Genomic DNA, 26,058 nt, shown 5'->3' on the forward strand with positions numbered 1-26,058 from the left:
GGAGAGCATTTCCTTGGACTTCATATCAAGCTTGTCGACAATAGGGGGACTCAAATCGATACTCGTGGTGATCGATTGATTTTCAAAGTATGCAACTTTCATTGCTGCACCCCTACACCATTCAGCAAAGGAGGCGGCCAAGCTGATGATGAAGAATGTGGTGAAGTATTAGGGAGTCCCGCACAATATCATCAGTGATCGAGACGCTCGATTCCTAGGACGATTCTGGACTGAGCTATTCAAATTGTAGGGGTCTAAGTTATACTTCTTCACAAGCCTCCACCTCCATACGGATGGCCAAACCAAAAGGATAAACTCGCTCCTTGAGCAATATCTTCAGCACTATGTGAGTGACAACCAACGAGATTGGGTAAAGTTGTTGAGTATAGCCCAATTCTCCTACAACTTGCAACGGAGCTCTACGTCCAACAAGAGCCCCTTCGAGATCATTATAGGACAACAGTCGTCGACTCCTCACACATTGTCTATCGGGTATACAGGGAGTAGTCCGTCAGCATATCACTTTGCAAGAGAATGGCACCGAAATGCAGATATTGCGCGGGCTCACTTAGATAAAGTGGCCAAAAAGATGAAGAAGTGGGCCGACTTGGGAAGGCAACTACAAGAGTTCAAATTCGGCGATTTGGTGTTGGTGAAGCTCCAACCAACATCACTCCAATTCTTTAGGCACAAAGTACACAAAGGATCGGTGCACAAGTATGAAGGGCCCTTCCCAATTATCAATAGGATAGGTAACGTCTCCTATAAGTTGCAGCTACCGGCATGGCTCAAAATTCACAATGTTTTTCACGCCAGCAACTTGAAAGCCTACCACTCAGATCCATAAGATACTTCCCGAAGTGTTCTAGCTCGGCTACCCCCCACCAGAGCCTCGTACGAGAAGCGAGTTAAAACCATTCTTGCTGATCGCAAGATAAAGCTACCCGATGGAGCTGAGCAGACCGAGTACTTGGTGAAGTGACGAAAGCTTTTACGAATCGAAGCTAGTTTGGAGCCCGAAGATGCCCTACGACATAAAGAAGCAATCGTCAACAACTACCAACAAGCGTCAACGAGGGCGTCGACAATTTAAGTCGGGGAGAATGTCACAAACAGTCGTTGCGGACCTGCAGCAACTTCGTTCAACGAACCGTTCGTCGCTTTTGCATGCTTATACAAAGACATGGCAGCATGTTTTGCCTTAGTTTTATGTGTTTTTGCTTGGAAAATGTAAGCAACGACAGTTTGCAATGCTACAGTGTGACCGCTCGTTGCGCCGGGCCGAACTGCCCCAAAATGGCTTAGTTTTCGCATGCCATGGCTTGTTTTCTACAAACCGCATCTGCACACAAAACATCAACCATCTCAACACCCTGGAATCCCCTGGGTGGCAAAGGGCTGGATGGGGCTTCGATATATTGTCGGGCGTTAAACAATCTTCACAAGTTCGCACGTTAACTTGACAGGAACTTGCCTTCGCGCCCGGCACCTGGTGAGCAGTTGTTTGTGGACTTGCAACTATTCATTCTACCTTCTAAAGTCCTTGTTTTCCTCCTCTCTTTTCTCTCATGCACGCAAGGTGCTTGCTGAATTGCTTGTAAAGCTTCCCCTTTTCGCGAGACGTCGAGACTTGTCCACCGCTCGTTTTTCGAACTAATCAACTTTCTCTTTTACAAGTCCTTCAGTACCTGAGTGAGGTTGCAAATTGGCTGACCCTTTGCGGATGCATATCGTAAGGGCACATCATGACTTAGGCAATCCCAGCTAAGTCCGAGGAGTTGGCGTAAGGGTGCTTCGCGGCTTAGGCAACTCAAGCTAAGTTTGCAACTTTGTCGCAAGGGTACCTCACGACTTAGGCAATTCCAGCCAAGTCAATGACAATATGGTGAATGACACGACGAATAAAGGATTGAATATAAGATTTCCAATAAGCCCCTGTTTTAATGGATTCATTGGGTGAGGACCCAATAAAGCTTAGAATAGTTATTGGATGGGAATCCAATACCCATTAAGCCAATGGTTATTGAATGGGGATCCAATACCCACTAAGAATGATCCATTAGGGTTAGCAAAAGCTCTCTATAAATAGTAGTTGAGGCTCAAAAGATCATAGGTTGACCCTTATAGTCGTCGACCTCCTATCTCCTCCCCCCCATCCCTCCATGTCGTGAGCCACCCTGGTGTGAGAGGGCAGCAAGAGGGTCGGCCCCTCTTGATTACTGCTGCATAGTGGTGCGCGATCACGAGGGGAGAACCCGCTACGCAAGAAGGTGCGTCAGTGATGCGTCCGTTGTGTGGATTACCGCTAGAGAGGAGTTCATGAAAGCTCCTTCATCCCACGGACAAGGATCCGCGATTTAGGGGATATACGATCTCCCCTTAGTGAGAACATCTCACCCCTTGATGTGGTTTTATCGTTTCGAGTTTTCCGCTCGCGGTCATCACACGACGATCCGATAATATATGTTTTGGGAACTATTTTTATTTTTATTTTCCGCTGCGCATATGATGCGGCCCTAAGGTTTCCAAGCAATTGTCACCTCATATCATTCCATGAAAAATATGCTCAAAACAGAATAACTTAATAGTCAATAGCCATAGATGCTGAAACATATAGCATAAATTACCTAAACTATTATATAGCCACCTAAAGAATTGTCATAAGAGTTGCAAAGATCACAATAAATAAAGCACTAAATTAGTCTTCATAAATTTTATGGTACAAACTTAATATAGAAACTAGAGTAACCAACAAATAAAGGAACCACCAACAAAAAAAATGAAGTGAAGGCCAAGGCAATTTTAGAAAACTGCAGTGGTAATGATACAGAAGTAGTGGTGGCAGCAATAGGAGGAGATGGATGCTTGAACAGAAGTGATAAAGGTTGCAGCCGAGCAAAGGAAAGAGAGAGACAAAACAGAATTGCAACAACAAAATTGCTCCACTCGACAAAAAGGCAGGATTTTTCATTATTTTATCATTTGTTTTCAGCTGTATAAATTTTAAAAATATATAAAAATGTAAAGTACTTATTTCAACTGGTCTAGGCTTACCTGGTCTGCATGTAAAAAAAGTAAATACTGGTTGATATGTAGTAGTCCAATCAAATTTTCAAACCTTGTTTTACAATAAATAATAATTGTCACTTTCATTTATTTCCTACGAATACATTTTCATGCTGGCCTATGCATAGTAGTTTGTTACGATGGTTTCGTGCCAGTCATGTGACTACCAAGATGCTGCACAATATCTTACTCAACATGGAAAGCAACTTTGCTAAGTTATTTACTGCATAATTCTGAGTTTTATATAATAAACCAACTAACCCTACCCTCAAAGTATCACAAAACAAGATAAGATGGCATGCTTACTACCCACATCCATAGATCAACCTAGAATCTCCCACATTCTATGTTATCTAGGTAATATTGCTTAGAATATTTAGGGTGACACTATTGAACATAAAAATAAGATTACCACCCAACCAGATCATCAAATAAGTGTGAAATAAAGATGTTGCTAAACAGCTAGGGAAAAATTATTCATTGAAAAAAATGAAGAGAACAAAAGAATAGACATGTCTATCTTATACAAGGTAGCACATCCAAGCATGTGACAGGCTGAAACTATTGCTGTATAAGCAAGTAATATCTCTAAATCTTAAAAGTAAAAAGATCAACAACCTCTCCCAGAATTGCATACCTGTTTTAGATGAGCCTGCTGCAAAAGTTTTCAATTTGTGCAGAACTGTGAATTGTATAGCAGTGTAAGGCATGTATAATAGTAGAGCTGGAACATTCCCTCTCCAGAATCCCTGTTTCATTATGCTATTTATTGAAACTAAAACAAAGCAATAACTCTCTTCAAAAGTAAACATATGGGATAATCTGAAATGCTTTTGTAAAATCAATTATGTTCCTCTACACATCTAATTCTACTCTTTATAAAGACAACCACTAAAGCATTTAAAATTCAAAAATAAGAAATCTTAAAGCACAAATGTATACTCTATATATAAAACATCAAGCTTTTCTTCCCAATCACTAGCCAATCAACTTTTTTTTTTCTTTTATTTTGTAGGTCCCATGAGAATAAGTATTGTTTGTCCCAAGGTATGCAATACCATACCGTACCGGTGTTTCGAGGTTGGCTTGGTACGGTATGGTACTGGCATACCGAGTGGTACACCATGGCTTACCGAGCGATTTCCTCTTACTGCAATACTATAGCACTACTACAGTGTAACACTATAACACGGTCCGTCCGGTAGCAGACGGTCCGCGTACCAGTATGTCGTTGGACCGGTACGTACCGCCTATACCGAGCAGTACCATTCGAAATTGCATACCATGGTTGGTCCTTTTTTTGTGCATTCTACTTCATGGTAGAATGACAATGAGATTTCACTTGAAATTCTTTATTGAGGTGGAACCTATAAATTGTGGTACTAGTTGATTCCAATATGATACACCAATCTACATAGGTCTGTCTTGGACAGATTCAATTTTGCCTGAATTCTGGGTCTTATCACCGAAAATTGGTCAACAATCAATCATGTAGAAGTGATCAAACTCAACTCACAGATAGATAATTTTAACCTATTCTAATTGATTTGACAGCTTAAGAGAAGAAAATGAAGAGGAATGGAAGCGAAGGAAAGTAGAAGGAAGCAAAGATGTATACTGCATATGCATTGGTTGGCTCCATAAGCAAGCCACCCTGTTTTTCCTTTTTTAAAATTATTTTGTTTTCACAGTTTGAATGCACAAAAGTACCATTAGGGGGGACCTGTAAGATGGTGTCTTTTATTGAGAAAATTCAATTGATCAAACCACCTAAAGGAATAAGACTTCCGTGACTAAAATTGATCACACTGAGATCACTGTTCTTGTTATTGGTTGATTTCAATGAGATATGTACAATTTATATTGGTATCATACATAGTCTATCCAATTCTGTCTAGGTTTCCAGTCTTACATTCAGATATTTTGATCATGATTTGCTAGAATTGACGAAACTCAATTGGAGTTGGCCAATCTTGACTAATTCTAATCAATTTGATAACTTCGAAAAAAAAGAGGGAAGTGGAAAGGGAAAAAGGAGGAAACTGAGGTTGAAGAAAAAACAAAAGGCATTTTCATTTTTATTTTCCACATTAACCAAAAGAATCTTTTGAATCCATTTAATTTATTCACATAAATAATTGTAAGAAGTAGTACTATCAACCAAGGTTTAAAATTTCGTACGTACCGTACCAGTATATCGAGCTTTGCTTGGTACGGCACAATACGTCATACTGAGCGGTATGCCTATATATATATATATATATATATATATATAAAAAGTATAAAAAACAATATTAAAAAATTATATAAAAGGCGTACGTAGCCTCAGTGACGTCGCCTCCTCCTCATCTCCTCGTCTGCGGCATTCGGCAAAGAAGACGACGAAGAGATCGAAGGCTGCAAGCGTCTCCGGCCTTCGATGAAGAATGCGGCAAAGAAGAAGGCCGCAGAGTCACAGACGAGGCGATAAAGGAGATCGCCTCTTCCGCTGCTCTAACTGCCGCCTCCAGATCCTCCTCTTTACGACTCTTCTCATCGTTACCTCCTGGATCGAGATCGTCAAGGGAGGGCGGCGTCGAATCGGGATCGATCAACAACGTGGAAACAAGTTTGCATCGAGGTTCTCCCGATTCTCCCTCTTATTCGAATGCCCTCTCCTTCTTCTTCCTTCTTCAACGCTTCTCCCTTAACCTCGCTACAACCAAACCGCTATATCGAGCGAATCGCTCGGTAGCGGGTGGTCCGCGTACCGATTCACAGGCAGACCGATACGTACCGCCCGATACAAACAGTATGATTCGAAATCGCAAACCTTGCTATTAACTTCTATTATTTTAAATCTCAAGTATTCTTTTTATGATTACATCATATCACGATAAAAGTCCTAAACCTTATCCAAATGGAGTTACCAAAATTTCAAACCCAAATGACTCGACTGACCATAATAAAATACATAGAAAGTAACTATTCTATTATTGTCAACACCACCAAAATATCAACGTTTCCTTTCTATTTTCATGTAGAACCCAAACTCCATTTGCCCTCCTCTTTCAACTTAAAGACCATAAAGAAAAGCATTTGCCAATTCCAAAGTGCATTACCAATATGGTGAATTTGGATCCAAGACATGTGATCTTTAGGAGCATCTTCCAGCAATTGGCTCATTGAGCTACTTATTAAATTATAACTTAATGGAATATTTTGATGCACAACTTACTTTAATCAATACTTCTGTAAATTCAGCAATAAAGGACCATGGCTAAATTCAAACAAGTGAAATCATCCTACACCTAGCAAACAGCCAAAATCAACAAAGAAGTATACCTTTCTCTTAAGGTTAAATATTCTTGATTTTTCTTGGAATTAAAACCAACATTGAAATCCTAAATATAGACATCTAATTATTTGGAATATGGTGACTTACACTTCTCACGCCATCATCACTTGCATGGATCTCCATGAACTGGCAGAGACCAATATAATTTGTGGAAAACTATAATGGATCACTTACTATGTGATCCACAAACACAAACCTTCAACTTTGGAATGTTGAACAAACAACAGATTCAGAGTGAAGTTGTTTTTCTTCCTACAAATTACTTCTACAATGGTAAGCATGCCTTTTTGTAGCTAGACTCTCAATGTCATCCAAGCATGGAAAAGAGTATCTTTGTTACAGCATGGGTGACCAACCCTCATCCAAAACAGCAACAAGCCAGATCCAGAAAAGCAACATTCCTGCACTTACTCTTATCACATAACATGAAGACCCCTTCCTCAACCATAAAAATTCACTCCTCGTGCTATAAATTAACCAAAAGGTTTGTCTAGGAAGAAGCCAAGGCCTACTAGCGAAAATGGCAAGTCATGATCCAACTAGCAGGTCTCGATCTCCAATCAACACCCTTAGATAACAATTCTGCTTGTGGTAACCCTCATTGTCAAGTGATCCAGATATACTCTGATTTGGCTACAAATAGGACCTGTTTTGAGGTGGCAACAAGGTCAATCCTAATTGAAACAGTAGTTGGCAACATGACCTCTAACTGGGCAAGAATGAACCCTCAGCCATATCAGGCCAAAAGGAGACTATAACAAATGAAACTCAGTCAAGAACACTATTTTTTTCTTTTAAGAGGCCAGACCTCCATTGGCAAAAGAGCCAGTACCCCCATTCCATACATGGTTTTGGACATCATGAATTGTCCAAACAGAAATGTATATCTTTTGGACAATCCAATCCCAAAATTTAATCCAAACTTTCACCAAAGTAAATATATGAAGATATGCAAACTCAATCAACCTTGATGTTTATAATTGACCCAAATCCCACCTAATATGATCCAAAATATTCAATGAATATACAAGTTAAAAACAAGTAGCTGGTTACATATATGTATGTATTTAAAATAACTAACCTGAATTGGTCTCCAACTAAATTGAAACCAATCCAAGATAGACCAATATGATGTCAACATATCAAATCAGACCTAATTTGTCAGAATTCCTAAACCTGGACTATGCTTGTGTTTTAATACTGAACTTTCTTTAAACCTGAATCCCAAACAAAATGATGCCTTGAGCAAGTTTTCTTTAGTCAGGCAGATATGCCAAGAAGAAAAAGCCAGAGAAACATCAACAGAAAAAAAAAAAATCCACCTCTATAACCCAGTCTACCATAAAGCAATGTGTGCACTGTTGGATGATAAAGAAAATGGACCTGAGAAACAAGAATAAGCCGAAGAAGGAATGAAACTGAAAGGATGGTCTTGAAAAAAACTGTTACACATCATAAGGCAGCTTCTTTCTTGCTTAGCCTACAAATTTATCCTTTGGTAACCTACATGTACACTAATAAGCCAGTAGAGAGAGGAAAAAGGAATAAAGTAAACAAGTATGGATGGACTTGATTGGCAAGCAAACCTGAAAGTCCCAGATAAGCCTCGAGGTTTTGCCAGTTGCTTATCCTAAGAAGCCTCTTGTATCAGAGAACACTACTAGAAACCTATGGATAAGTATATATAAGAGAAATCAAAAGAGACTGGGTTAATTGGCTCCTAAGAACCTTCAAGAAAATATACTTGCACCTTCTTAGCATTACCTAGTCACTATATTGTGTTTGATTCAATTCTGTGCATTAATTATCCACATAATTCTAGAACTTTCAAGCATTTGTTCAAGCTTAGCTTGTGCATCAATAAGTCTTAACTTTTAGGCTAACCATGAAACTATTGTTTAACCCATGAACAATATCACAAGGTAACTCTGCTTCAATAAATTTTAATGGGAAAGATGAGAGGAAAAGGTTCAAGTAAAGACCTCCCACCATTATGCTGCTTTCTCTGCAGATTAAACCTTCTAATAAATTAGACATTGTGTTCCTTTCAAGAACTAAGTAGCACTACAGTAATGCTTTAAATTTTAAAATCAACCTTAACGTACCAAGCATAACCTTCAAGATCATGCCTCGGACTGCAATAACCAAAGACGGGAATATTTTCCAAGTCTATCACTTGATTGCAAAGATTCACAATTTACAAGTCACCTTCTGTTTTCTATCATAAAATTGTCCGTTAAATGTTTGAGACTGAGAATAATGATGAATATAGCAGCAAGCATCCCAATAATAATAAAGTAAACAGGAACAACTATACCAACAAAAGAGAACACACGAGTCATCTTAGAGGTCAACTTGAATTGAAATACAAAACTATCATTCAAGGTTTCATGTTTTGGTCCAAGACCTAAACCAGTCCTTAGCCAAACTGGTATGGGTCTGGCACATACCAGCAATATCATCTCGCATCATACCATCATACCAGCATATGGTATCCCCATATATGCCAGTTAGCATGACCAAACAGGAGAGAGATGAATGTTCAGGTGGAAGCAGAGAACAACTTTTCTGTGCCATAGGAGGCAGTAGAGATGACAGAGACAATGGCAGTGAAGACAGGCAAATGTTGAGGCAGCAACAGCAGAGATTGCTATCAAGGGAAGAAAAGAAAAAGAGAGAGAGGAAGTGAAGCTACAACGATGAAATCACCTCCTCTCGATTAAATTGTTAGATTTTATTTTTTTTTATCTTTTTACCATTTCTTTTCAGTTGTCTAGATTTACAAAAACTTGTGGACAAACTTTCCCGATCTGCACGACAACACCTTGTTGGATTGGTAAAATACCGATTGGTACGTAACAATTGCACTAGTTCTTCAAATCTTGCACTGTTATGGGCTTAACATCACACTTAGCAAGATCAAGAGTGGGATCAACATCGTAATCAGCCAAAAAATCTAAAAGAAGAAATATGAAAAATCATAGAATAGTAAAGCATTAGAAAAATTAAATTAAATTAAAAATAAAATATCATATGCTAAAAGATATTTTTACCTTCATAATCCATAAGATATCTATTTCAAAGAATAAATTATATATGGAACTAAAATATTTAAAAAAGAAGATGTATGACATAACAATAAAAATAATGGAGAATGGTTTGTTAAATATAACTAATGATATATTTATTAACAAATAGGATAATATACCATAAGAAATATTAATGTGTTAGAGAGCTATTATGTGTCACATAAAATGATATAAAAATAATCAGCCTTACTTCACCCCATTACTTCCGTAATAAACATGCAGATGAAGTGTTGGGCAATGCTAAGACAAATAAATAATTTAGTTGAAGATAGCATCCATAAAATATCAAGATTCTAAAATACAATTATTTCTACTTTTTCATGATTTTATCTATCATTTATTCCCTATAGAAGTGAGGGGTCAATCTCTAACGCCTTAATTCCTCTACCTAAAAGTGTCTTCTATCAAGCATGTATCGCAATAATAGTGGTAGAGGAAATTTTCTTCTCCTCCAATGGTTACCATTTGTGAACTGCCAACTTCTTTCCACTCTTTCTCCCTTTGTCTCCTTTTTCTTTTGAAAAAGTGCCAGAGTTTCCTAACTTAGCTGATTCCCAATATTATAGTTCTAAAATCAAGAAATCAATCAAAATCGAATTGGTTTGCATGATATCAATACAAAGTGAGTGTGTTACACTGAAATCAGCCTATACTGTGAACTATGTTAAACATATCTAGAACACGTTAGAGACTGTCAAGAAGAGTATGAACTAAATTACCAGCACTATTGCTTATTACATCTAGTAATGTGGTCTTAACTCCTTTCATAACTGAAGAACCATTCTTGATGTTTATCTTTTTTTTCTCCTTTATCAGTAAGTGTATAAAGTCAGTTTCCAAATAATATTCTATGGCCAAAAGGTACTCCAGTCAACCATTTGATTTGAACCACGGTTTACAATACCATACCATACCGTTTGATATGGACAGTACATACCGGTCCGATAGAGGATCAGTACGGGTGGCACATCAGTACACCTTAGTGTACCATGTGTCGATACGCTCAGTACAGATCAGTATGTACCATACTGACAGCTGATCGGTACACTGGTACGATACGATATTTAGAACCTTGATTTGAATGATAAAAACCTATTTTACAATGTGAGAAAAAAATAACTCTCTCCAACTAATGTTGACTAATTTATCATATTATTTTGCTCGTCAAATTAAAGAATATATTGAATACCTAAGAGCATGTTGATGATGGTAGGAGAAAAACAAGAATCATGAATGTCTAAAGTAATTCATACCGACAAACCTTCCTCTCGAAAAATATCTCTAGTAGCTTGTAAAATGCCTGTATATTTTGAAGTACCATACAAATCCCTTTTTAGTAAGGCCCACGAAGATGTCGGCTCTATTTGAACCTGAAATCAGCCACCAAAAATAAAAATTTCTTAAATGCTCTCAAACATAGAACGAGGTCAAGAAACATGCAAGATGATTTTGTACATTGTTTAGTGAAGATGTAAAAAAAACTTTTTTTAATTACATTCTATTCAGAATCCTAACAAATTAGGATTACTTCACTCTTAAAAAGGAAGAATTTTTTTCAGTTATGAAGATTCCTACACTTAAAAGAGAATACGAACCAGTTTTCATAGTGTTAACTATAGCATGATCCCCATGCAGTGAGGAAGCAGTATGCTTGCTAAAACAAAAAAAAATACAGTTCATGGAAATTTGTTATTATAAAATAATCTAGCAAGCGTTTCTTAGTGTTTAAACATAAAATAATCTCTTCTCATCCAGAATATTGGGAACTAGCTTCTGGCAAGCTTTTGGCTGCCTTGAATTGCAATAGATTGATGACGAATAGAAAACACTTAATAGCACAAATGCAAAAGCTCATAAATAAATTCCAAGGCAAATACAAATTGCTGGATAAACCAAAGATCATCCTCTCGTACCGACCACCCCCTATTGGTACCTGGTCAGACCGATATATACTAGTTGGTACATTCCGACACATGGTACATTAGTATGTACCAAAGACTTGAAGAGGAAAGAACAAGAAGGAAGAGAAAGGAAGATAAAGGAAGAAAAGAGGCAGCGGACAAAGGAGGAAGAGGGGCAGAGGAGGAAGCATACCCATCGTTGGCAGCATGCTATCATGGAGCAATGCAATCAAGGTATTTGACGCATACCCATGACGTTTTTCAATATTGTCTTTCCATTGTCTATCGGTGCTTTCGAGTGTTTTCTCTTAAGTAGATTGAACAGGGCACTACTATCACCTCCTTTTTCTGCCCACGTGGGGAGAAGAAACCGAGGTTTCCTTCTCCCCGTGCAAAAAAAGGGTGATGAGGCATGGGGGGAAGAAACTGAGGTTTCCTTCTCGTCGCCTCATTTCTTCTGCTCGCGTGGGGAGAAGAAACGTACGCCACCTTGTCGCCTCATTTCTTCTGCCCATGTGGGGTGAAGAAACGTTGCATTAACGAGGTGATGTTTCTTCTCCCCGCAACGTCGTCAAGGCTTCTTCTCCCCACTTGGATGAGGAGAAGTCGTCGACGACGACGAGGCCTCATCGCCTCAGACGAGGAGGAGGCGACATCTCATCTACGACATTCGGCGAGGGAGGGCGACGATCGATCAGGATCATCGAGGGAGAGCGACGCCGGATCTCCAAGTTCTCCTTTCTCTTCTCCCTCTTCTTTCTTCTCCTTCGACTCTCCCTCAACTAATACCACCTTGTCACGGACAAAACTATAAACGAAGTATTTGATGTAATGCTCATGTATGTCCATGTCTTTCGGTTTTGTTTATGCTTTGTAGTTTGCACAGCATGTAAAGGGCTGACAGTAGGCTTAGCAGCCCCATTTTCTTTAGTTTTGGTGGTCGTCTTAGGCTTGCAAATAAAGGTTATGTCATGTGAGCGCTTGTGGGGATTTTGATCTATAGTGGACTATTTTGGACCCTTTGTTATACGCCCGTTCAGAGCTTGTGAAGTATGTTTGTAATGTGCATTAGCTATGAAATGTTTGCTGAAATGATTGCTTATGGATCCCTAGTGAAACGCTTTCTCTAACTCGTTTTCTCTTTTATAGGTCCTAAGGGACCATAGGAGGTTTCCGGGAGGCTAATCTTCGCGAACGGACAAGCAAGGGTGCAGCACGACTTAGGCAAAACCAACTAAGTGCGTGACAACCTGGTAGACCGATTTAGGGTGGTAACGGGGCGGAAGCAGTCCCAATCGACGGTACCGCCCGATAGCAAGCAGTCTGCATACCGATCTGCTGGCGGACTAATACGTACCGCCCAGTACGGGCTGTATTATTCAAAATTAAAATCCTTTGTTTGCATGATATCGTATAAAGGGGAAATAGCCAAAATAACCCCGTTCTCATGTGCCATGGGCTGATTTCTAATTGATGACATTGTGGCACAAAACATCAACTATCTCAACACCTTGGAACCCTTGGGTGGCACCAGACCGAATGGGACTCGGGTTATATGTCTAAAGGATTGTGCAATGTCTTTAGTGTGTTTGTTTTTATACCTAATAAAAGCTAGTTACTTTGTATTGCTTGCGATCTTAGTTATCTTGCCCTTTTCATGCACGACAATGTATTACCTACATGTTTGCCAACCTTTTTTGCTTAGTGACCTTTTCCGCTTAATGTTAGTCCTTTATGGAATAGACTACATAAGACTAATGTCCCGATCCTTGCAAGGAAACAACACTAAGGTGTCATGAGTCTCACACAAACCTATCTAAGGATATGACAAAGTGATATCAGAGCAGGTCAAAAAAAATCGAATTGTCATGGCATGGTAGTGTGGCAAAACTAGCATAACTGCTCAACATGAGGGTGGAATTTACAATATTGTCATACAAGAGGGGAGCAGCAATATGTGATCGTTTCAAAAAAAACGAATGAGAACTCGCACGAAAACTAGCAAAGCTGCTCAACAGGAGTGTGGCATTTACAATACTTTCAAGGGCAAGTATGGGAATTGGCAACGTGTCGTTACTTATGCAAACACTGCATGCGAATAAGGAATGTCTAGCGACCAACTCTCACTGAAAGTGAACACTCCTAAATCGCCAAGCTATAAGGGTGCTCAGGATGCTAAGGAGTTAGAAAACTTTCTCTTTGATACGATTCAATACTTCAAAACGACCCAATCCCAAATAAGAAGATTATAAAGTGTCCTTAGCGACAATGTATCTCATCGGTGATGAAAAAAATGGTAGTGTACACGTGAAGAAGAAATGTAGCAAGGTCATTACAAAATTGACACATGGGAAGCCTTGAAGAAGGAATTCTAAACTCAGCACATGCCAAAGATTAAAGAACACAAATTCATCAAACAACTAAAGTTCTGACAACTTCACCGGATCTTGACAATTCGAGATTATGCTAGATATCCAAGAGATATGACCAAGTAAAACAAACTTTTTTGCTTCCTTGATAGTCTGAATAACTAGGCTCAACTGGAGAAGCATCATCAAAATGTTCCTAAACTAACAAGTGCTTAGTGTCGCGAAATCTGATGTCTTTTGTGTGGTGGACAACATCTAATGATGGAATGCCCGCAATGACATGAGATGCTCAATGCCCTTACACCTTCTTTCCCTTTGGAAGAGGTCAGAGCATATCGCATGAGAGATGTGCATTTGTTGAATGTATCACGAGATGAAGCCCAGGAGATGCCAAAGCAGAAACTAAAGAAGAAGACCAACTCTTCAACCTCATGTTTGTCGAAATTGAGTAGTGACGAAGAATCATCACAATGACCTTGAATGCACTAAGTGGGGGAGCAATTAAAGGCAATGCCAAAAGAGGCTAAGGCATGTGACAACATGTTGATGTCCATGAACATCAAATTGAACAGATTGAACGAGAAGGTGACTCACACATAAGTGGACATAGAGCCACAAACAACCTCAAAGTAGATCGAGAGGCAAAAGAGTCTGAGTCATATGAAGGTAGTCAATTCGGAGGCAAAGCCTCTTTTCGAATTGTCAAAGGGAGTCAACATCAAGATTAGAGATTGGAGCAGGAGCACCAACTTCATAGCGTTGCCCTGTGACAATTTTATGTCATTCTTGTGGTGGAGTTTCAGCGTGAGGCCCTATGTCGTTCTTGAATTCTTTCTTTCTAATGGACGATGACTCTTCATGCACAGTGCCACTTTCGAATAGTGCTTCAAAGGACATGCGTATACTCTTAGTCGTGCAAGTAAAGGAGGAATCAAGACGGAAAGATAAGAGATCCCACAATAATGCAGCTAGAGTCAGAAGGCCTTGGTGCGAAGCAATGATCCATTGAAACGAACACTCTTGAAGAATATGTTGATTTGCTAACAACATAGTTACCAAAGCCCTTTCCAGGATGATACAAGGTGGAACGTCAATTCAAACTCAGTGAAGGAGTCAAAGATCTCACCGGCCATCCACAATGGGCATCATTCTGAAAGTGGAAGAATCTCAAACAATAGACTGTCAAAGCTTATCTTTACTCATGGGTATCTAGATGCTTTCAAGGGGCGAGATCGAATGAGCGATGATCAATACCAAGCAAACAATCAAAAAATCAAAGTTGGCAAAAGACCTTACAATAAGCAAATGATGATGGCCACACCAAAATCTTAGTCTAATTGTCTGATTGACAGAAGATTGGATGGGAAATGCTTCCTAAGCCACGTGTGCAAATGCTGCTAATAAAAAGAGGCAAGGTACTGGGCCGGCCTCGACTCCAAGAGCGACTTGGCTACCTAAGAACTTGGACGAGAAAGTGTCATGCTAAAGGTCACGAATATCAAAGGATAAGACATAGTACCATAATGACATGTCTTCCGAGTGCCGACTCAACTTGTGCTCTTGAGACAAGAATGCAATTTCGACCACAAATGGGACATGAGCGATCCCAAGCTATCATATAAACAATTAAGGGTGAGACTCAACTCAGGTTCGAAAAACAATTTCTATACTCCTAAAGTGTGATGGTGAAGAGTGGGCGAAGTCAAGTAACCATCTTAAAGTAAAAAAGTACAAGCTGAGAAATTTGGATAAAGCAATCAAAGTAACCCAATTCTTCTCACCTATGCAATAGAGCTCTGCATCAATTGGAGGTCCCTTTGAAGTGCTTAGAAGCCAACAACCATCAACTCCTCACTATTGGGTGATCGACTATACCAAAGGAATATGTCCGTGTACTATCCTTTTATCAAGTTAACTCAAAAGGGGATAATGCAAACCTACTTGGACGAGATGGTGAAGGATCCAAAGATGTGATGGCAAACTTTGTGGGACAAGGCCAAAGACTCTTCAAGTTCTATGATCTAAAGTTGGCAAAGTTCCAACCAATCAAGCTCTAGCAAGGTGACACCTTAAAGGCGCTTAAGCATAAGTGTAAAGGCTCTTCTCTTGCCAAGCAACAAATCCATAGGATATGGAGCTATCACGTGATGGGAAAAATAGCCAAAACAACCTAGTTCCCATATGTCACGAGCTAATTTCTAGCTAATGACCTTGCGGCATGAAATGTAAGCTATCTCGACACCCTGGAACCCCATGGGTAGCACTAGGTCGAATTGGGCCTTGGTTATGAGAAGTGGTATGTCTTTAATGTGCCCACTTTCTGTTCTATGAAAGCGCTAGGTGAATATTGGGCATGCACCTACATTCGGAAGACCCTCTGTCTATAAAGCATGGACACACTGGACTTAGTGGCATATCCATGTCCGACACATGTCGACCATGGATTCGTCGTCGACAAGACTGGGCACGTGTCAAATACGAGATGACATGTCAGACTCTTTCTCACCATGAGCAGAGCAACGACATCATAAAACCAGGATTTCTCACCATGAGCGGGAGGCATCCGAAAACCTTCATCATGGATTCCAAGAGGATTAACATTAAGTACCTAAACACCCGACCGAACCCCTCTTCCTCACCGGCTTCCCTTTTTCCTCGCCGTGTTGTCAAGCCCTCCGCCCTGAGCCTCCTCTTCCAACATGCACTGTTGTCACACTATTGGACCCTCCCCCCCGAGCTTCCCTCTGCTACAACCATGTTGTCGTCACGTCGTCGAACCCTCCATCCTGATTCCCTCTCTATCGCAACCCCGCTACCGTCGCACTGCCAAACCCTCTGCCCCGAGCCCCCCTCTGTCGCGACCCTGCTATCGTTGTGCACTCTCGAGCCCACAATGACTTCACTAGCATCGGGCAAACCATCTTCCTAAGTAACGTCCAGCAAAGCTTCTTCCTCAGCAACATCCGACATCCAACGAAGGTAAATTAATTTTGTTTATATTTTTTTACAAAAAAACACTTATTAACACATTATTAACCTTTTTATTTTTTAGTTTTTATTTTTTTAATATAGGTTTTATTACTGCTGATTAAATTGTTAACATATTATTAACCTTTTTTTATTTTTTTCTTTTTTAATCTGGGTTTTTTTACTATTAATTAAATTGTTAACATATTATTAACCTATATTATTCTTTTAACCTTTTTTTTTACTGCTGATTAACTTGCTAACATATTATTAACCTATTAATTAACCTATTTTAGAATATTATTATTATGTTTCAGATTTTGCATTGTCTTGAAAAATAGAGAGTACCATTGTATTGTTAAAGATTTTGCATTGTTTCAGATTCTACATAGTTATTTTTGGCTAATAGATTAGTTAGGTCATGAATCTTTAGATTTAGATTGATATTTAGATTTAGATTATTTTAGTTATTTAAATTTGTGTGATGATACTTATTTATTCATATTACTGAGTCTGTAAAATTTAAATATATAAATACTATAAAACATGTTAATCAAATATTTTATATATATATATATATATATATATATATATTAAACAATGTGTGCCGTGTCTGTATCCTAATTTTTTTAAAAATGGCTTGTCACAGTGTCTGTGTCCGTGTATATGCTTCTTAACCCTCTGTGATTGTTCAGCCCATTTGCAGGAGCTTTTTGTGCCTAATAAAAGCTAGCTGTTTTGTGTTTCTTGAGATCCTAGTTATCTTGACCTTTTCGTGCGTGACAATGTTATATTACCTGGGGGTGGTCTGCATACCGATTTATGTCTAAACTGGTACATGCCACCCGTTTGATATTGTTATGAGTGAAACAACGATCAAAGGGATAAACAACAACCTAAGGATTAGAAAAATAGTATAATAGCAAACATACAAACCTTATTTAAATTTTAAAATGGATAGCAGTTTAAGCTATTAGTTACAAATACTAAAATTTGACAAAGAAAAAATAGATGAAATTTCAAATATCCCCACTCTCTTGAAAAGGATTCAATTGAGATAAGTAAGCTCTCAACTTTACATGCACATTGTGATCACACTAGTGTTAGAAAAAATCTTTCATATGTATATTATTTGGAAAATATAGCAAATGAGAAGCAGGTATACAAATAAGCAAGGAAAATTAATTTTTTAGTCTGGATAATGCATCATTGTTAATAGTTCCCGAATGTTTTCTAAGATTCTAATTGCAAAGCATCAAACATACATCAAAGAAATAGGAGAAATAGGAAAAAGGCACCAAGTTCTGTTTTTATGCTGATTAAAAAGAATTTTGATCATTGTGATCGATCAAGAAACCATTTCTTGTAAAGTAGAAAGTGCAATGCCCACAAATGAAAATTACCATTCAACCAGGATGAGTAAAAATCATTTTCTGAGTACAAGGTCCATATGCAGAAACAGCTTCCACTTAATCTACACATAACAAAAATAAGCTAACTCCAATAATCAAAATACTTGGATACTCTATTTTTATTTCCAAATAACAACCCTTTACGGGATATCATAATAAAATTAAGAGTTGTTCTCATATCGGATGTTGTCAAGAATTTAGTAGTCTGGCTTTAACCAGGTATATGTTCGATGTAAAGTTTACACACACCCAGTTAAGAAAGCAAAATAAACAGTACTAATATAATAGCATTAGAACACAAGGGACCATAGTACAAACCACCACCAGACCAGCAAAATAACCTCTCGCCTGCTGGGAAACAACCTATCATACCAAATCTTCTGCCCTTTACACAAACCTTAGACCTACATTACAGCGATTCTTTATAATATGAACTAATTTTCGTTCACGCTAATTCTTTCAAACAGAGAAAAAATTGATTATAAGAAAAATCGCATCACAGAAACAAACTGAATGCATAATAAAGAACAAAAAAAGGTAAATCCACCGAAACGGAGACGCACCTGAAACCTAATCTTGATCACATCCAACGGCGAAGTCACCGTCCTGGAGATCCCACCAGAGACGGCGCCGGCCAGAGAATCGACCAGCGCTCGCTTCAACTGCCCCGGCTCCTCCATCCACCACGAATACCTAAAGTCCCCTAGAGCCCCGAAAAGGCACGGAGCAAGAAAGTGGAGTTCCACGATCAAGCGAGTTGGGATATGACGGGATCGCCTCGGACAACAAAAGAAGAGGCGATGCACGTGAGGGATTTGGGGTTCGAGACGAGGCGAAGAGACAAGACACCACCGCTGGAAAAGGGAAAATAAAGGAAAAAGATAGGCCGAGAGACGGCTTGTTGTTAGTATTTAATAGAGACCCGTTCTTTTACAAGCCCGGTTTTTATTCGTCTCTTTTTTTTTTCTTTCTTTCTTTTGTCGAACTTTGGAAAGTCAAATAAATTCCACGCGGGGTTGGGTATGTGATTCAGATGGGTCGGATGGTTTCGGTTAAGCTAAGTCTCCCATGTACAATCTTGGACAATATTAAGGCTGGTCACAACAGATTGGGTCCCATCCGACCCGATCTGGCCCTCCATAGCGGATATAATCTGGCAAATAAGTATATACTTGTTTGAACCAATTTGTTTATTAGTTTAGTTTATTTGAAAAAACTGAACTAAAAATGAAATTTTACATATATCCTTTGATTCAAAATCTTAACCTTGAATGCAGTTTTTTAAAAAGTTGAAAACTAGAAGAAAACTCTTGCTCGATTTTTTTTTGTTACAAATATCGAGAAGTGCATTTACTCTTATTTAGAAAGTTGAATAGATAAGATAAATACGAAAGGACATAATTGAAATTTCATAAATTTATAGGGGTAAAATGCAGCCAGCCATCATCGCAGGCAGGCCGCTTGTGCGTAGCAACTGTTGCTGCACATAGTTGCAGTCGCAGGCAATCGATCGCACACAAGCAGAGCTGCTTACGGCATGCAAGGGGCGATGTCGGCACACGCCCACAGGTAGCCAGCATTGCTCGCCCACGGGGGCGACGATTGAGGGAGCAACCCCCATAGGGGTGGTAGTTGTAGGAATAGCCCTCGCGGGCAGAACTGCCCACAGGGGCGACGGTTACAGTAAGCAGCAAGATGGGGAGGATTAGGGCATTTTGAGGCAAAAGATAGTTTTGCCCCTTTGTATTTTAGAAATTTCATATTCTATCCTTTTATCCAAATTATAAAAATATCCCTCATAATTCAAAAATTTTCCTACATGTCCCTGATTTCAGAAAATATTAATTAATAAAAAAGTTTAATTGATTATTATTTTTATTATTATCTAATAGTCGTATAAAATAATATTTACATGTGATGTATGATGTGTGTGGATGGATGATCATAGACCGTGTGATGTGTGTACTTGTGATTATTATTATTGGGGCCTGCGAGTCTCTATTTTATTTCTTATTTATTGTCAGGCCTATGTGCCTATAATAAAGTTGTAATCACACAAGGAAGTGTAGTAGGAGCATGGATGCGATAGCGGGTCCCACGAGATGGACAATCGCGATGCATGGAGATGCGTCGAGATGTCGATAGAACCGATAAGGACGAGATGGATGATCACAGGGCATGGAGATACACTACTACACATAAATCTTGATGTGAGTAATTAGGCCCACTGGCTTGGGTCTGATCACATTAGGTTATGGTCCAAATCATATGATGTGATTGCTCATGTAATATATAATTGCTTATACACCTACTATATATATATATATATATATATATATATATATATATATATATATATATATATATATATATATATATATATATATATATATATATATATATATATATATATATATATATATATATATATTTACATGCGATATAGATATATATTAAATATGTATGTGTGTGACATATCATATTAGGAGACCAAATCAAAGAAACCCCTCTCTCTACAATATTAAGTAAGTAAATATGAGGTAATTAGATTGACCCATGTGACCTTCCATCGTTATAGGTAGGGACTGATTCTCGGTGCAAGTTGAGTTGGTCGAGTCCCACAAGGCTCACCTATATTGTGATTCGCTATCTTGCCTACAACATAAAGATGTCACTAGTAACCTGAGGATATGGTATGCTTGGTCGAGTCTCTCGAGGGTATATCATCGAATCAAACTTATCTTATAACGATGGTGTTGACTTAACCGAATATCATGGTTGGTCGAGTCCCTCGAGACCATGATGATTTGGAGGCTGAACAAGATGGCAATCACTAGGAGTTACGATCGACAAGAGTTGTATATCTTTCAGGCTTAGTGTGATTGGTCGAGTCCCTCGAGGTTACACTAAAACACTGATTGGATTTTAATCCCTACTAGAAGTCTGCCGGAGACTTCCGTTTCATGGGCTGAGGGTGTTGCATGACTCGCCAATAAAATAATGGGAGCATATTAAGATAGAAGTCTATATCTTGATTATTTATTTTCTGTAAAATATATATGTTATTTATTTTTGTTTCATCTTTATTTTCAAAAAAATATCATTTTCAAATTCTTTACATGGCATACTTGATGTCAATCGTCTTACTGGTCCAAATTATATGGATTATCTCTGCAATTTGAGAATTATTCTCACGATGGAGAAAATCTTATACGTCCTTGATACAATAATGCCCACGCCTGAGGAAGGCGCAAGCGAGGATGAGATCGCTCGCTACGTGAAGTACATTGATGACTCCACTCTTGCTCAGTATTACATATTGGGCTCAATGACTCTTGACCTACAGAGACAACATGAAAAGATGAATGTCAGATCCATTCTCCTATATGTCCATAAACTGTTTGAGGAACAAGGAAGGACTCAACGATATGAGATATTCAAAAGCCTCTTCCGTACTAGAATGACTAAGGGGACACAAGTTCTACCCTATCCTAAAGATGATAGAGTGGATAGAGAAACTCATAAATCTAGGAATGGTCCTAGAGAATAACCTATGTATGGATCTTGTACTTCAATTGTCACATCCCGAATTTATAAAAAGAATAATAAATCAGTAATTTATTATCCATAATTTACATAATAAACTCCCTCCTTTTCTTTTCATTCGTCTTTGAATTCAAATTATTGTCTTTATAGTAGTAGATATTCTATTAGCTAGAAAAATGACATATTCTTCACAGGGTCACAAGTCTCTTCCACCCAAGCTTCAGATATATTACACAATAGTCGATTACTCTGAAAATAAATATAAAATAAAAACACATCAGCAACCACACATGCTGGTAGGAACCTCAGAAAAGTCATAAAAATAATCTTTAATATTCATGAAATATAAACAAATATCAATAATTCAATATGAAAATATATCTATTCATCATAAAACTTATGCATCAGAAAAATGATGATAATTTCTTGCATAATAAACAAAATCATGCATCAGTCACATACAACACATACATAATAACAAAGGCGCACATCACCCAATGGTGCGCTCTCCCAACAGCGGATGGAGAGGCATATTCCACGGGATGGATTCCTTCCAACAGCGGATAGAGATAATCCATATCGGACTCCCAACAGCGGATGGAGTGGTATCCCTCACCCGCCCAAGTGGGGACACGTTCCTCCCAACAACGGATGGAGGAACCGTCTAACCATCACGTCTGACGTCCCGCTAATCCCCGAAGGGAATCGCCATACCTGCCCTCGGCAAGGATACATAAACATCCATGATCATTCATTTACACTCATTCAATCACTCATGCATACATCAAGAAATCAATATGATTAAATATTATGAGAGACTATACTTGATGTAAATCTACTAGATTATGTTCATTGGTGGCTCCGCACTATGATGGGCCCGTAGCTTCTTTCACAGGTTGCACTCCCAATGTGAACTACTAGTCTAGTCACATCTACTACATGATACTTATCATATCAATATCATAAACATAGAAAACCAATAATCATTTTCAAATGACATCTTCAGATAAAACCTTTAAATTCATCATATCATAAAAGCATTAAATATTAATATCTTAATAGTCCTCAATCAATCAAAACCCTAATTGGAATAGCTCAATTGACTTAAACCAAACTCAATTCGATTATGATCTAACGGAACCAATACCAAATCCTTATGGAACCAGTTTGGAATCACCCTAAACCGGTCTAATTTAGATTAGATTGATCTCGATTAGGTCAAATAGGTTTGAACCAGTCAAGTTTGTTTGGAATCACCCTAAATCAGCTTTAACTGATCAAACCTGTTTGATTTCGTCAATTAATGAGCTCAAACCAATAGAGAAGGAGATTGGACTATGTCGTATAGTACTAACCCAAACCGAACCAACCCACCTGAGTCTTGGGCGGGTCATATACATTGCATATACCTGTTCCAAATACTAGGTTGAGTTGAGGTACGACGGGCTATATAAAAGGAGCGATGATATGTCTAATATCAATCGTGTAGCTGGGCAGGCTTAACTTCATTGACTAGGCTAAGCCTCACTTATAAGTTGGGATGGGTCTTACCATTGAACTAAGCCATGCTTGGCTCACGAATTGATCATAGACACATGAGTTGGGATCGTATCTGACCACATAGACTGAGTTGTACCTAGCACATAAGTTGGCCCATGCTTAGCCACATGGTTGAGTCGTACCTTACCATATGAGTTGGGTTATACATGGCCACATAGACTGGATTGTATCTAGCCACATGAGCTGGTCCATGCCTAACCATATGGTTGGGTCGTACCTTACCGCATGGGCTAGGTCATACATGGTCATATGTATTAGATCGTACCTAGCCACATGGGTTGGGTCATGCCTGACCACATGGGCTAGGTTGTACTTAGTCACATAAGCTAGGTTGTACATGATCACACGGTCTGAGTCGATTCGATCTGATCGATCAACTTGACTCAAGTCAGACCCCAATTAGACTCATCTTATCAAATTAGATTTTAATATTTAAAATTATTAAAAAATTATTCAAATACATTAATTAAATCTTTAAATTCATGATCTAAAATTTAAAACTAATTACATTACAGAAATTCACACATAATTCTTGAAATATAGATATAACTAATTAAATAAATTAAAACTATTATACTAAATAAGAATTTTAATAATTAAATCAATATTAAAATTCACTTAAGCTTAAAAGATCAATACAAATCAAATAATTAGTCTAACATCACAAATCAATTATTATTATTTAAAAATCATGAAATTTCGAAATTAAAACATCATTATTCATTATAAAATTGTAACAATCTCAATGTCAAGATTTCAAAACACAAATCCAAACTAATTAAAAAGAAAGGATCCTACCTCTTTTCGATTATCCCTTCCTTGATATCATCTCCCCAAAAAGTCATCTCCTCAATCATTCTATTGTTAGGCCGAGTAGAAAATGAGGGATGAATAGTCCCTTTATATAGGAGATGATGAGATCTCCCCGAAAGGTAAGTAATAATTTAATTTTTATTTTTAATTTATTTTACATTTGCTTTCACACATAAAAAAGTAATATAATATTTATTTCTTATAGTTCAAACACAAAAATGGAATGTAAACTATTACTTCCTAAATATCAAATCACTCATTAGGAAATAAATTAATTAATAATTTAATTGATTAGTAGAATTCCTAACTTATCCATATGATTAAGGAAACCAAATCTAATCATTTCCTTAACTATAATATACAAATATAGAAGTTAATAATAAAGTAATATATCATTTATAGTAATTAATTTATGTTAAGGAAAAAAATTATCGATGATTACATCAATCTCTACCAAATTCCTTTTCATAGTTTATAATGAATTTTAATATGAACAAGCTTGATATGACTTTCCCGGAGCTCCTAAATATGTTGAGGGAGGCAGAGAGTACTATCGAGAAAAAGAAACCAATTCTCTACACTGGTGAGACTAGAAAAAAAAAGAAAACAGAAAAGTCCCTTAAGAAGGGCAAGGATAAGGGCAGACCAGGTAAAGCAAAGGTGGCTAAAAAAGACCCAACAAATAATAAAGATCAGTACTTCCACTATGGAAAAGATAGGCACTAGAAGAGGAATTACAAAATGTACCTTGTAGAGAAGGCGAAACAAAATCTTAAAGAAACTTCAGGTACATTCATGATCAGTCTCTATTTATTAGAATCTTATTATAACACTTGGGTATTAGATACTAGTAGTGCTTATCACATTTATAATTTGTTACAGGTTCTAGCAAGACTTAGGAGATTGGCGAGAGATGAGATGGGCCTCAAGATGGGCACTGGAACAAAAGTTACTATAGTGGCTGTTGGCGAGGTCGCCCTACATCTACCTGGTGGAGCTAATATTGCATTAGATACATGTTATTTTGTTAATTCTATTATCAAAAGTATTATTTTTATTACAGTTAGTGGATATAAATTAGTTTTTGAGAACAATGGTTGTTCAATATTATTAGATGATGAGACCATCACAAGAGGAACATTACATAATAGTTTATTTATATTAGACACTACTCCACATATCATGAATATAAGTGTGTCTAAGAGGAAACGAGATGAGGTGAACAGTGCATACTTGTGGCATTGTAAGTTAGGTCACATCTATGAGGGAATAATTAAAAAATTGTTAAAAGATGGATATCTAGATCCATTTGACTACGAGACATATGCAACTTGTGAGCCTTGCCTTCGTGGAAAACTGACAAATTCTCTATTTAGTGGAACTAGAGAGAGAGCCACTGAGTTATTAGAACTCATATATAGTGATATATGTAGACCCATCTTAACTCATGTCATTAGTGGTTGCTCCTACTTCATTACCTTTATTGATAAATTATCAAGTTATGGATATGTGTACTTAATGAAGTACAAGTCCAAGGTATTTGAGAAATTCAAAGAGTATAAGAATGAAGTGGAGAACCAGATTGGAAAGAGTATCAAGACTCTTCGATCTGATTGAGGAGGTGAGTACTTAAGTACAGAGTTTACTAAGTTTCTCAAGGACCATGGGATATTATCCCAAAGGACACCTCCTCATACAGCTCAACTTAATGATGTGTTTGAAAAGAGGAATCATACGCTGTTAGACATGGTATGGCCCATGATGAGTTTCATTGACCTACCCATCTCATTCCAGGGATATGCCCTAGAGACCGCAGCATACCTTCTAAATATAGTTCCAACTAAGTCGGTAGTTTCTATACCATATGAGATATAGAAAAGGAAGAAGCCCGATCTTAAGGTTGTTAAGATTTGGGGCTACCCTGCCCATGTTACAAAACATAACATCGATAAATTAGAATCAAGGATGGAGCGGTGCAAGTTCGTGGGATACCTTAAG

The 26,058-nt window shown here is 38.0% G+C and overlaps 1 protein-coding gene across 2 annotated transcripts in view; it reads right to left on the reverse strand.

Annotated features, from left to right (window-relative positions):
- LOC103999782 (mitochondrial thiamine diphosphate carrier 2) overlaps positions 1–19,015 on the reverse strand; it is a 71,026-nt gene extending 52,011 nt beyond the window's left edge. The window contains exons 1-3 of one of the 2 annotated variants that reach the window (XM_009421630.3): positions 18,705–19,015; positions 10,746–10,862; positions 3,704–3,815 (exon numbers count right to left, since the gene is read on the reverse strand). In XM_009421630.3, the coding sequence (XP_009419905.1) occupies positions 3,704–3,815; positions 10,746–10,862; positions 18,705–18,821 (346 nt within the window). In that variant the 5' untranslated portion in view covers positions 18,822–19,015. The remainder of the gene's footprint in view (positions 1–3,703; positions 3,816–10,745; positions 10,863–18,704) is intronic. The other variant, XM_009421631.3, reaches the window with a different exon arrangement.
- Positions 19,016–26,058: the final 7,043 nt, after the last annotated feature.

The sequence above is a fragment of the Musa acuminata genome, chromosome BXJ2-10 (assembly GCF_036884655.1).
Source record: "Musa acuminata AAA Group cultivar baxijiao chromosome BXJ2-10, Cavendish_Baxijiao_AAA, whole genome shotgun sequence".
In the NCBI taxonomy this organism is placed as follows: Eukaryota; Viridiplantae; Streptophyta; class Magnoliopsida; order Zingiberales; family Musaceae; genus Musa; species Musa acuminata.